The 13,559-nt window shown below is 39.9% G+C and overlaps 2 protein-coding genes across 5 annotated transcripts in view; one reads left to right on the top strand and one right to left on the bottom strand.

Annotated features, from left to right (window-relative positions):
* The window catches only part of LOC107095959 (uncharacterized protein C6orf132 homolog), a 37,208-nt gene extending 28,898 nt beyond the window's left edge, over nucleotides 1-8,310 (bottom strand). For all 3 annotated transcript variants that reach the window (XM_015392357.1, XM_015392358.1, XM_015392359.1), the window contains exon 1: nucleotides 7,940-8,310. The gene's annotated coding sequence lies outside the window, so the exon portion shown is untranslated. The remainder of the gene's footprint in view (nucleotides 1-7,939) is intronic.
* A 3,038-nt stretch (nucleotides 8,311-11,348) lies between these two features.
* Nucleotides 11,349-13,559, top strand: part of LOC107095955 (sodium/potassium-transporting ATPase subunit beta-1-interacting protein 4-like) — a 6,336-nt gene continuing 4,125 nt past the window's right edge. For both annotated transcript variants that reach the window (XR_001481774.1, XM_015392351.1), the window contains exons 1-3: nucleotides 11,349-11,555; nucleotides 12,791-12,928; nucleotides 13,019-13,099. Coding sequence is in view for 1 of the 2 variants with exons in the window: in XM_015392351.1 (XP_015247837.1) it covers nucleotides 11,502-11,555; nucleotides 12,791-12,928; nucleotides 13,019-13,099 (273 nt within the window). In the remaining variant the exon portion in view is untranslated. The remainder of the gene's footprint in view (nucleotides 11,556-12,790; nucleotides 12,929-13,018; nucleotides 13,100-13,559) is intronic.

Genomic DNA, 13,559 nt, shown 5'->3' with positions numbered 1-13,559 from the left:
GTTCTTTGAAAATGGCCGAGGGCCGTAAGAGAAAAAGTGTCTACGAAGTGTATGAGAAGAAAAGAAAGGCCTCAGAAGAGGCAGATATATCCAAGGATGCTTTGTGCAGAGAGCTCTCCTCGCGAAGCATTATGGGATTTGCTGTCACAGCGGCCCGCTTTTGCCATAGGCTGTCGCTACCAGACAGCGACGACTAATAACAAAGGTGGTGCAGGCACCGCAACGGAGCAAAAAGCAGTGATCATCTGTCCGAACAGTCAGTTAACTGTTGCTATAAAGTCCACTATATAGTCCCCGCTGTATGTGGACACAGTAAGCTTGTATGAGCGATGAGAACAGCACATTTTAAACAGAGCGTGCACGAGGATGCATGGGCCCGTGCATGCTCTTGCATGCGCTTTTTTTTGTTTTAAGAGGAGAGGGCGGGTCTTTTTAAAAATCATCCACAACACATTTAAAAGTACAGCCATAATGTCCATCGTAACTCTAGTGGAGCTGCAGTGATTGCATGTTAGCCTTGCACTCTACAAGTGAAGAATTTGTGGTAAACTGACAGGAAGGATGTCCTTTTTGAAAGCAACTTTCATGCCAGTGACAAGTCATGTCAAAGACGCTGCAAAGCTTTCAGTCCACATCCAAAACAGTTTACCAACTTGGAATATCATTCTGAAAAACACTACTTTGACACTAAGACATGGTGATGACAGCATTATGTTGTGGAGAGATGATTGTTTAGCAGAGTCAGGTGGTCAGAGTTGCTGGATGGAGCTAAATACGGGACAATCCTGGAAGACATCCCATTAGAGGCAGCAAAAGAAACTGATTACAGATCCTAAAAATACAATCAGAGCTACAATGGAAGGCTTTAGATCTAAATATTGTCGCTTCAAAATTACTAAGATCTAAATTTAATTGAGAATCTGTGTCAAGATATGAACTTTGACATTCACAGACAATCATCTGAGTTAGAACGGGGATCATTTAAAAAGAAGAATGGGTAAAAATGACAGTTTCTTGATGACCAAATCAGGTAGAAGGACTCAAACAGCTTTACTCAAAACCATGCAACCTTTCAGATGTTCATTCATGAAAAAACTAAATTAAGCCATATTCTTCTATTTTACATTAAGAAACTTAATCATGTTGGTCTTTCACACATTGAAAAAAATAATAAGATTTATTGATGTTTAAATTAACAACACAAAAAACTTATTTCCATTAAAATGTTACAAAAGTTTGACATTTTATTCCAGTCATTTTGCAGGAAATTAATTTATTGGATTTTTCTAAACAGAAAGAGGAAATCAAGCACCAGAATAAAGTATGTGTGAGATTTCTTTGCAGTGTATCGACTTTGAAATTTAATCCTTTAATCATAAAAGAATCTATTTTTTCCGGTTCACCTGTAGACTTGGATCTGTTTCAGCATCTGAGAGCCTAAGGAAGAAGTCTGAAGCATGCCAGACAGCACATTTGCTTGACTGCAAACATTTTATATCACATTTAAAGGTCACCATAATCTCCTTTAGCTGAATGTTTAATGTTTTTGTGCAAAATAACAGACAAGGTCTCAAAGGCAGACAAGCATTTAGGGTGTAAGCTTCATGGAAAAGACACTTCTGGGAACACAGCTAGTCCTGATTACAGTCAGTGAAAGTTTAATTTTCCAGGAACAGGTTGTGCATTCACATGTGTTTTCATTATTGATAAAACTAGAGTCCCTTTGGAATCAGGCCGCACCAGCCAGGAGTGGCCCAGCTATGTCAGTCTGCTCAGGTTTTGATAAACCACCTGGGAGTTCATGTGGAGCAAAATCCTCACCCTCCATGTGACACAAATAACAGGAACACGGTTGGGTGTGTGTGTGTGTGTCTGTGTGTGTGTGTACTAGGTGGAGGAAGGGATAGAGAGAGAGGGGAGGATGCTATTGTGTGAGAATGTGAATTAGGTCAAATGTTTGCTTGCAAAGATTAACCATGCCCCTGTGAGGAAGAAAGCTGAAGCCTAAATGTGTAAAGAGGGTCTAGTATTTACAACGCTTCTGCTCAAATAAGCATCATCAACACAAAGAAAAAAATATGTGTAGGCCTCTTAGAAATTAAAGCTACAAGTAAGATATTTTATGTTATATCCATCACACTGACCTATAGAGTGATAGAGTTTTCTTTCCATTACAGAACGTTTCACAGTCTGATTTTCTATTTTTATTGGGGGTAAATCATTATTTAAACCCGCCTCAAAGAAACTACACTTTAAAAAAAAAATCTGCTTCCAATGACTTCCCAAAATTTGTGTGATAGGAGTTTGTGATGGCATTTTAATTTTTTTTTAATGCCGTATCAATGTGTTTCTATTGTTTGAGAAAACACTGTGTGGTTTTCAGGAAAATACAGGAACTATCAATGATATCCAAAAAAAAAAAAAAAAACAGATATCCAAATAATATTTTCACTACAGAAATTTTAAGTAACTAAATTTTGATTTAAAAAAAAAAAGACTAATCATAGGCCCAGTGCTCCCAGTTAGCCCCACTTTGAATCTACTAGAAGTACAAGCCCAAACTTTTTTATGAATGATGGGTACACTGTACTCCTTGGCCTACACAGTCACCCAATCCCAAGCCAACAGAACATCCTTAGGAGCCTGTACCAAGGGTGCCAAACTCCTTAAAGGCATACTATGCAACATCCATCCATTCATCCATTTTCTTACACCCTTGTCCTGAGTGGGGTCGCGAGGGGTGCTGGTGCCTATCTCCAGCAGTCAATGGGCGAGAGGCAGGGTACACCCTGGACAGGTCGCCAGTCCATCGCAGGGCAACACAAAGACACACAGGACAATACTATGCAAAACATTTTTCAGTTAATTAATGTGTTCCATAACGTTTTGGATGATTCAATGAGTCATTTCAGGTCGAACAAAGGTTTTCTCGGCCGCCCTGGTGGTCTGTAGGGGAAATACCGTACTTGCAATTGCAGGAGCCCTTGGGCCGCACCCACATGCTCAGAAGTCTCGTGCATCGCGAGAGTTGGTCTTGCTTTACGGCGAGAACTGCTAGACGCGCCCAGTGAAAGGCATGCTCGTTGCTAGCGCAGTGGCGATATTTGTGCAGTTATCATGGCGGAACCAGCGAGAAAACAGCGAAATTTTCAAACTCGAAAATTGGAACAAAATAGTCACTTACCGCAGTACACATGGTGATTCGTTGCGTTCGCCTGTCTGCTAAGCTCAAAACAACCGCGCCTGGCTTGACGGAGAAACCAGGAGAACAGCTGTGCATATTTACGACAATGCACTTTTACTTTCGCCCTCTGGGGGGAGCCTCGCTGGAAAATCAACACCGGTTGCATAGTATACCTTTAATAGCAGCTGTCCTGCTTGTTTTAGAAGGACAATCCTAACTGGTGAATTATGCATCGATTAGGACAAGGACGCCCCTCACAATGCACAGAGGCATCCGGCCAGCTATACCACGCAGAGGGAAGAAAGCCAAGGTCCAGAGAGTACCAAAGCCCTACTTGGAAAGAAACGGCAAAGATTTAGCAATACATCTCCAATATGAGCTCAAGTCATAAGCTGCAAAATGACTGTCTCTGCCAGGAGGAACCCAGAATGTAAGAAAAAGACCAGGACAAGCATCGGTAGGGTGTGTACTAGTCACAAAGTCCTATCAATACCCAGAGAAGGTGGGTAGGTGGATAGTGCAGCCACAGAGGAAAGGGCTCCTGGTACAAGAGCAGTAGAGGCTGAGGTCTACTGTTTCAAAGAGGACAAAAAATGCAAGCTATGGACAGATGTCCCTAAGTCTAAACCCTAGGACAGCATAAACACACCTGTGCACTGGCTGAATGTCCCAGAAGCAAAGTGTGAAAACATCACCAAGAGTGGTTGAGAATTTTCCTTCAGTATATTTCCAGACCAAAAAACTGGACATCAAAGTGGTGGATATAGGGGAGCTGTGTTTTCAAGTGATAGCAACATCAAGAAGAGACACAGAAGCTCAGAAATACTACATGCACAAAGAGGAAAAAAAGATGTTGTGTTGAGACAACATATTCTCATCAGTTTGTATGAAATCTTACGAAAAGTTATGCACAGTATTTCGTACGTTTTTGACGTTTTTCCTCGGGAAAACAGATCAGTACGCATGCGCAGGCAGACAGACGAAAAAAGCAGATCCGCGGACGGACGTAAAACTGGGAAAAACAGTGCAATAATCACTTCTTCATGTCTCCAACTACGTTGCTTGCTGTTTTGCATCTTAGGGTTAGGGTCAGGTTTAGGGTTAATTGTATGTTAAATTCTATGTTATTGAATGGTGCGTAAGATGCGCATGCGCAAGGATATCTTGTCTCGAGGCAAGACGTAAAAATACGACGAAATACAACGAAAAAAACGTCAAAAACGTACGAAATTACGGTGCATAACTTTTCGTACGATTTCATACGAACTCATGATGAGAATACACTGGTTGAGAAGAGGTGGGTAAAGTGCCCAAAAGTTGTACTAAAGTAAGAGTAGCACTGATTCAACAGTTTCTTATTTTAGTAAAAAAGTAAAATTACTCAGACGAGTTGAATACTGGGTGATATATCTGATTTAATGATTAAAAATAAAGCAAGCAGGGATTATGCACACATTCTGGTATTTTAGTGATTGAAATAAATGAAAAATACAATAAAGAAAGATTTAAAAAATGAAATACTTGAGCAGATGATGATAACAAACTTCTAGGGGCAACATTGACTCTTTACCGTATATTCACCTGATGTTCGAAGACGGAGTAGCGATGTTTCTCGAATATATTACTAATGTACAGAGATGGCAAAAGTACTCACTTTCCGTACTTGAGTAAAAGTACAGATACTTGTGTTAAAAAATACTCTGGTAAAAGTGGAAGTACTGATTAAACTTCTTTACTCAAGTAAAAGTAACAAAGTACAGGCTTGGAAATTTACTTAAAGTATAAAAGTAAAAGTAGAAACCACTTTTTTCATGCCGTTGCCTACATTTTAAATGGATGTCTGCCAATAGGACTAGATCTCCGTTGTGTTCATTTTCAATCATCTCGTCGTCCATGCTACTATGCTAACGCCACCGCCACCAAGCTGCAATGATTTGCCGCGAATGAATACCGCCGAATCTGTCGATTCATCTTGTAGTGGTGCGTCAAATGCAACGTAGATTCCCATCCAATTAGATTGAATTTGGTATTGATGACGTGAAAAATAATAACGGTAACTCCATTGAAATGATTCAAAACTAAAGTAACGAGACAATTTTTTAAAATGTAAGGAGTAGAAAGTACAGATATTTGTGTAAAAATGTAAGGAGTAGAAGTAAAAAGTCTCCATAAAAATAAGTACCGGTAGTAAAGTAAAGTAAAAATATCAGAAAAATCTACTTGAGTACAGTAACGAAGTATTTGTACTTCGTTACTTCCCATCTCTGCTAATGTAAAAGTAAGAAGTAAAGTTCTCCTAAAAATACACTTTTTTCAAGATTTTATTCAAGCAAATGTAACTAGTAACTACCCACCGCTGTGGGTTTAGCCTCGGTGATGGAAGTTGTCATCAATTGATCCTGAAACTGGAGGAGTGACTACAGCAGATTGTAAGGGCAACCTGTGAGACCTGTTTCCAGAAGAGTGCAATCCAAGAAACAGATAAACCAAAGGACCTGAGGGAGCTAAAGATTAGGGTTCTAAGAAGATGGCCTTCCAACCTCAGAGATCAGCAAATAAATCCCTAAATACCAGTGGGAACATGCAAACAGCTTGACTTGCTTTTTTCATTGGATTAATATCTGGAGCCCCTCAGACTACTGTTGCATTATTTTCATCTTCCAAGAAACCAGTTTGAGATTATATAAGCTTTATAACATGGTGCAATTAATCTGCATGGTCATCACCTATAGATCTGGCTTTTGGCTGGTACTAATGAGCCCAAAGAGTGGTGCTGATATATACCCACAGTATTTAACGACCAACAGCCTGATCCAAAACAGAATGGATCTATGTCTGATCCAACCGTGGGGCAGATCAGGGGGGTGGGGGATGCTAAAGCCACCCCCTACCCATTCAATGGCCACACAGGTGATTTGTTGTTCCCACTGGGATGTAATTCACCACCTCTGGAACAAGCAGTTCTCTTCTAAATCAGAGGGTGGCGGAAGTGATACCACATGGAATGTCCTACTATGACATTTAAAACTTAATTATGAAAATACAGCATTTACTTTTTCGTAACAATATGATACAATTAAAGAGAACTAAGAATATGTTTTTATGATTTTTGGGGTATATGTTTTCCCTGCATACATCTAGGAGTCTTCCAGGTAGTTAAAGATAAAGAACACCTGCTCAACCCATTTAAATATAAAAATATTGTAGAAAGATAAAGGGATTTATCCAGCATTATATGTGCATTGCTTTAGTAGCTATTGTCTCTTGAAAATCCGGTGATTTGGAAAATATAGCTGCTTCATTAATTTTCCTGTTGCTTCATTGTGATCAGTATAGATTCACCCTGAACTGCAGGCACCTAGCAGTTCCCAGTCACCTCTCAGCGCAAATTGGCCCCTGCCTGGTCACCCCTTTACATTTTCTAAAAGTGTCCCTGCATCCAACCAGAAAATGATTTTTCAATCTGTTAATATAATTTGCTGATGAGCCTCATTTTCCTGCTTTGAGCTGACAGTAGTGAATCCTGGTGTCTCCTACTATAGTGGCCAATCTGCTTCAAGGTTCAGCATGTCCTTTCAGAGCTGCTATTCTGCCCTGTTCTAAGAAACGGAAATAGTCCTCCTAATATCCCCTGACCTTTGACATCAACAAGGCATTTTTTTCTAGTTATGTTAAATCATTTTCACCAACATCACTGATTGATTGTTGTGGTATTTAGCTGATTTGTTGCAGAAATGCACTAATTAATCCAAACTTGTGCTTCCACTGTCCTCTTTGCTCTACCAACGCCCCTGCTCAGCACCATGGTTTTACAGAGTTCCTTTTTTTTTTTTTTTTCATTTGCTAAAATAAAGATATTCATGCATGAAGGGCTTCTGTGTGTGTGCGTGTCCAGGGAGGCTGGCTCATGATGGTAACAGCTCAGCACGCATCAATCACACTCAGACTGCTGGCTGGCCGCGGCTCGCCGCGCCTCTGGGCTCAAGCTGCAGCAATGCTGCTGACAACAGGTTACAAACCACGACTCCTCTGATGCCGACTGACACTGGGGGGGCGGGGGGGTCTTCCTGCTCTCTGGGTGCTTTAGGCGTTACAATAAAAAAACGTAGAAAGACACAGACTCTGATGCAGTGCTTATTTTCAGGGATTTGCTTTCTGGAGCCTGCAGCCCAGGTCCTTTCATTGCCTCCTCCTAATCATCAAAGCGTTTCCGATTCATTTCCAGATCAAAGTGAGGATGGGATGCTGTGTCCCCGAGGTCAGCTGCTAAGTAACGCGACAAAGCCAGATCCTCTCCACACCCCCAATTAATCAGCCGCGATGGGGGTGAGGGAGGCGTGAGGGGACATTTTTTTAAAGTGAAGGTTAATGTGTTTTTTTTATTATTATTATTATTATTATTTATATCAAATTCACACATAAAAAAGTGCCCTAATTGTCCCCTTCTCATCAAAACACAATGGAGTTATTATTATCCGATGAATGCGGATTAAATCCCAAAATAAAGGCGATGCGGTGATGCTGAGGGGACTGCGCACGTGCGTTTGTGTTGGATGTTTGAGCAGATGGAGAAAACACAAAGCAGCACAAAGAGACACAGCTTGCGTTTCCTAGAAGAATAAAAGATGCTTATCGAGCTGAATCTATATGTACATGAATGACCCCCTCCTCCTCTTCCTCCTCCTCCTCCTCCTCTCTGCCTCCCTCCAGCCTGTCACACTCAGCTTTGCGCTATAGCAGCCCCCCTGTACTCACTCAGCTCAGAGGTCTGGGGAGGCGCAGCATCGGCTCCTGTCGCTTCCTTCAGTTTCTGCTTCCCATCAGACCAAAAGCTCCATGCGAACATAATCACAGCAAAACCAACAGCTGGGCTTCTTCACTGTAGGATGAGGATGCAGCATAGTTCATGTGGCATCCTTCATGCGCCCTGTCCGCGCACCCCCAGCCAAGAGGAGAGGCTGGGAAGAGCTCAACCTGCCCCTTTTTTTCTTTATCCGGCTGCTGATGATGATAAAAATAAAGATCCTGATGCGTCTCCAAAATGATCTGCGGCTGCCTCGGTCCCTTAAGCCCCCTCCATCTCTGCTCACATCCCCTCAGCTCAGCTGCCTTGCTTCCATGTGACACAGGCAGAGCTGGAGACCCCAAATTATTAACCTGCCTTTTCGTTTCCAGCGCCACCCCACGGAAATTTATGGAAGTGCAATTAGAGGACCAACGGTTGACTCAATTTTAAAAGTTTAGAAGGAGTCTATATTAAGATATTATAAACAGTTCAGAAAATGGATGGATGGAGGGAAAATTCAGTTTATTTATATCATGCAAAATTCACAACACACGTCATCTCAAGGCACTTTACAGTTCAATCAGATCATCCAGTCAAATTGATACAAAGTTTTCTATCTAAGGAAAACCAGTTTATTGCATCCCTCATTGACTCTTCTGGAATCACTCACACTAAGCATGCTTGTAGCGACAGTGGAGAGGAAAAACTCCCTTTTAACAGGAAGAAACCTCCAGCAGAACCAGGCTCAGTGTGAGCGGCCATCTGCTGAGGCCGACTGGGGTTCAAGGAGACAGAAGCAGGGATACAAAAAGCAACTGTAAAAAGCGGCCGCGTCCAGGAAACACACAGCCAGGCAGACGAGCTTCGAGCCAAGTCCCATGTCAGAGGATGAAGAGAGCACATCCAGGCAGTCACAGTCAGAGAAACAGGACTACACTGGAAAACAGGCCGATCTCCAACATCTATAAACAAAGGTGTTGATGGCAGCAGCACAGCTCATATTTCTCTCCAGGATGGTGTCACAGCCAACCAGGAACAGACCAGATGAAGCTACTATGAGAAAAAGCAGAGAGAGCATAATGTTAGAGATCAAACTAACAAAATGCAGAGTGGAAGAATAGAGATAGTATGAAGCAAAATGATGAAATAGGGGTCCCTATTTCTTCCAGAAGTCTAAGCCTATAGCAGCATAACTGTAGAGATAGCTCAGTTAAAAGCTTAGCTCAAGAACATAACTCTCCTTTTATTCTTCATGTAGAATAAACCTTGTTGATAGGTAAGGGCTCCAGAGGCTAAAGCTAAAGACCAAAGAATCACCTTTATTCTTGGTGGCAGATGTGATGTCTTATTTGCGTGACAGCATCATAGAGTTGCTAAATATCAATCAGCTCAATGTGCATAAATGAAATCTCCCGTTACCATATGCACAAGTGTTCTGTTGGTTTAAATTTTATAGACTGCAGCGCCTACTCAATTGCAGGGAACTTTTTGTTAAAGAAATTATTTTCAGATGATCTGAGCTTTAGTATGATCCAATTGGAGGTAGCTATCAGGAGGAATAAACATGCTCAGCTTAGTGATAATTTAACACTGATCTGCTGGTACTACAGGGCCTAAAGTGAGGCAAAAAATATTCTCTGCCTCATTTTACATCACTATCTATTCTGTTGATACATGACAAAGGGGACTCATATTCTGTTTGGATTGCCTTTAATTTGATATTTTCTGTATTTTTTCTTTGAATTCTGTGTAAACCTCAGTGATAAGCGAATGTGAAAAATATATAGTGAGTTTTTGAACTGCTAAAATGAACTGTTATAGAACAACACCCCCCCCTTTTTATTTTATTTTACTCACACCCATTGTTTAACCAGAGAAACTCAACAGCTTCTTTTTGACCTGAGGTTTATTTTCCTTTGGTTTAGTTTAGTTTTTAACACCTTTGAATTATTTCGCTCCACCACTGCCACCACCTGCTGGAGCCTTCAGAGCACTGAAGATGAGCAGCCACCTATCAGAAGCAGAGGACCGTGTTGCTGTATGAGGGTTGATCCATGCCACCTCCAAAGGAAACAGAGATAATGAGGGAGAGGTCTTTTGAAGGTCTGGAATCCATTGTCCTGCCAAGAAAGTACTTAACCTACAGTTTGTGCTCTGCATACATATAGATCTGCTTACATCTACTTCAAAATAAATCACCCAACAAGTTATGTTCATTAATTGTAGCATTGGAAGCTTTCTGTTTCCTACCGTAAATCATATTTTTTCTAAAGATTCCTTGAGTTGTTTCCTGAGACTGGTTAATGCAGCAAAGTTGTCTAGTCTACCTAAAATATCCTGTTGATAATAAAAATTTTCTCTATGCAGAGTCACCCTGCAGAAAATGTTCATTTCAGCAGTTTATTTCTAAGGTGCTGTTATTCTTCAATGATCAATTTATCCTTTTAATTGACCAATTTGGACTTTTAAGTCACAATCTTATACTAGCCCTTTAGGGTAAGACCACAGCCCAAATCTATAGAAGCGGTTTGGATTGATAAAATCTTATAACAGTGGATGAAAGGACACCTCAAAACAAGAAGTAAAAAGTAAAAACTTTTAGACCTGCATGTGAAACATTGAACTAACACTGCACATCAACCTGAACCCACCATGGTGGGAACATCATGCTTTGGGGATTGTTTTTGTACACATGAATAGGGACACTCTACAGACTAAAGGGCAAATAGATGGAGCAGCACTTTTGGAAAAAAAAATGTCATACACACAGCTAGTGCAAGAGTGAAAGGGTTTAGAAAAAGGATGTTTATGTGTTAAAACCATACAGTCTGGACCTGCATCTAGTAGCATGACTTAAAAACCCATAGTATCTTCACACATGCTCTTCAGCTGGAACTGCAAGCAAGAAATTGCCAAAATTTCGGTCTCAAAGCAAAAGGCTGACAGAGACAGAGGTCAAAATCCCTACAGCTGTAGCTGCAGGAAAAGCTGATATACCAAAATGTTCCTTCAGAAGGACTAAATGCAAAGACAGGCCACACTTTTCAGTTTTTATTTATAAAATTTGCATTCTTTTTCTTTAACTTCAAAATTAAGGTTGACTTATCACCATAAATGATCCACTTTATGTATCTGAGATTGAGCTGTGAAGGGGTGGAAATACTTTTTCGAAGCATTAACCCTGTTAATTATCTTAACTTGATAGATGGTAATTAAAAATGTTTAGGTTTTAAACATATTTCAAGTATATTTCTCCCTTCTAACAACCTGAGGTTGATATTAGTCCAATTTTCTTCCTCGCCGTGGCATGAATCAGCCCTCATACATCTGATTCCCCTCCCCCTTCTCCATAGTTCTCATGCAGGGACAGCCTCCTGTGTTTTCCTCCAGAGGTTAAACTGCACTGTGTGCTTCACTCATATGTCTGGTCATGGATTTACCAAGCCAATGTGTTGTTGCTTCTGCCTGAGAAGAACTGGAAATCTGCTATTGTTATCACTGTCACCATCCAACTGATTAGAGCAGAGAAAGATGGGGTGCTGCTCTGGAAGATGCATGCTGGCCCTGCTGTGCTGTGTGCAGTTGGTAAGTTATTTTCATTTCTTATTCTCCAATATAAATAGATCAAACCAGCTGTTTACTTTCTAAAAAAGGTTGAAAATACAGAGAAAAAAAAAATTCAACACAAGAATGTTTATTTTATCTAATCAAATATTTAAAACCTGATACATTCCTATCTAATATTAAACCTGTTGCACCTTTTGCTTATCATATTTTCAACTCTTAACTGTTTAACAAAAGGTTACAGCTTCAAGACAATGTTAAACAAAAACAACTTAACCTCCTATTGGAATTTGTTTATTATGTGCAAAAATATATTTAGCTTAGACTCTTACAAACGCTGTTAGATTACATATAAATAATTAGATGCTAATTAAAAATTTTATGTTTAAATGATTTTTAAATGTTCTCTATAGTTTCATGCATTAGTTATAGACACTGTATGAATATGAAGAATTAAGGTAAAATGTGTTTGTTTGTCAATCGTTTGAGCCTAAAATATTTACTGGTTTGTAAAAAGCGTTGGAATAAATTTAAATGCTGTTTTTAACAAAAAGAAATGAATCTGTCATGTTTTTTCTAAGGCCTTTGTTTCACACAATCAACTAAGTTCTTTCAGAGATTAGAAACAAGGACGGAAAAAAATAGATAAAGGATCCATTTGAGTTAAGATTAAGTATAGAGCAGACATAATAAACTTATATTACCAAATAAATTAAACTGAAAACATTAAAATCAGATTAAAGGTAGAAACAACAGGTATGATTTAATATGAATAGCAGTATATTTTTTTGATGTTGAAAGGCATTTTTTTTTTTCAATCATTGATAAAGATTTTGATTAAAAAAAAAAAAAAAGAATAAAAAAAAATTCAAATCTAAAAGCCAGGTTGAAGATTCAAGTTTTTAATTTGGTTTGACTTTGTTTTATCTGATTAAAATGCTCCTGAGGAGACAGTTTTTCGATTTATTAGAAACGTATTCCTTCTGCTGCAGAGTTTACCTGCCTACAATGAACACAATAAAGGACTACACCCTCTTTGTCCCCCACTCTCTCCCCTCGTCCCTGTTTCCCACCCTGCCCCCCTTCCTCAACGACCTCGGAGGACTTCACGCTGCACCCCCTACATGTTTTATCCCCCGTGGCCTTGTTGCCCTGACAACACACATAAAAGTGATGATGACGGGCTATAGCAGCCCCACACTTAGTTTTATTAAAGTCTGCATTGTCTCTTATCTCCGCCTCTTCTGATGCAACAGATAACCGCCGTGGAGAGGCAGGTGTTTGACTTCCTGGGCTACCAGTGGGCCCCCATCATGGTCAACTTCTTCCACATCATCATGGTCATCCTGGGCCTGTTTGGGGCCGTCCAGTACCAATCGCGCTACATCATCGTGGTGAGGAGTTTAACTTGTTTATTAATCAATTTGGCTTGATTTCTTGTGTTTGTGTGATAAATAATTTCCACTGTGCTACTGGTTTCTCAGTACCTGCTGTGGATGTTTGTCTGGGTTGGTTGGAACGTCTTTGTGAGCTGTCTCTACCTGGATATGGGAGGCCTTTCAAAGGTATGGCTGTTGGTCATTTAGGCTGGATAATTAGAGATGCCTGCAGTCTCTGGGGGTCTCTAATTAACTCAGTGTTCAACTGGAATGATGTCACAAACTTCTCAAAAGATGAATCATTGTTAAAAGGTGAAAAACAAGAGCTTTAAAGTTGGTATATATCATCAGATTATTATTATATAGAAGAACAGAAGAGAATAGAAGAGAATCCAAGCTTCATCTTTATGAATCGTTTTAGCTGAAAATACAAATAAACAGTTGATAATTTAAGATGGAAGCTGATTTCCTATGGTGAATATTTAACAAAAATAATAGTGCTGCAAATATAACATGACCTTTTAAGAAAACACAACCTAAGTGACTTTATATAGCCGAACAGGGATAAAAGGTTGCAGACCCCTGGTTTATATAATCTGCAGTAAAACAGTTTTTATAATGTCATATTTTGAAAGAACGAGGTTGC

Source organism: Cyprinodon variegatus, unplaced genomic scaffold (genome assembly GCF_000732505.1).
Source record: "Cyprinodon variegatus isolate N-32 unplaced genomic scaffold, C_variegatus-1.0 Scaffold587, whole genome shotgun sequence".
In the NCBI taxonomy this organism is placed as follows: domain Eukaryota; kingdom Metazoa; phylum Chordata; class Actinopteri; order Cyprinodontiformes; family Cyprinodontidae; genus Cyprinodon; species Cyprinodon variegatus.
This window is presented reverse-complemented; position numbering and strand designations above follow the sequence as displayed.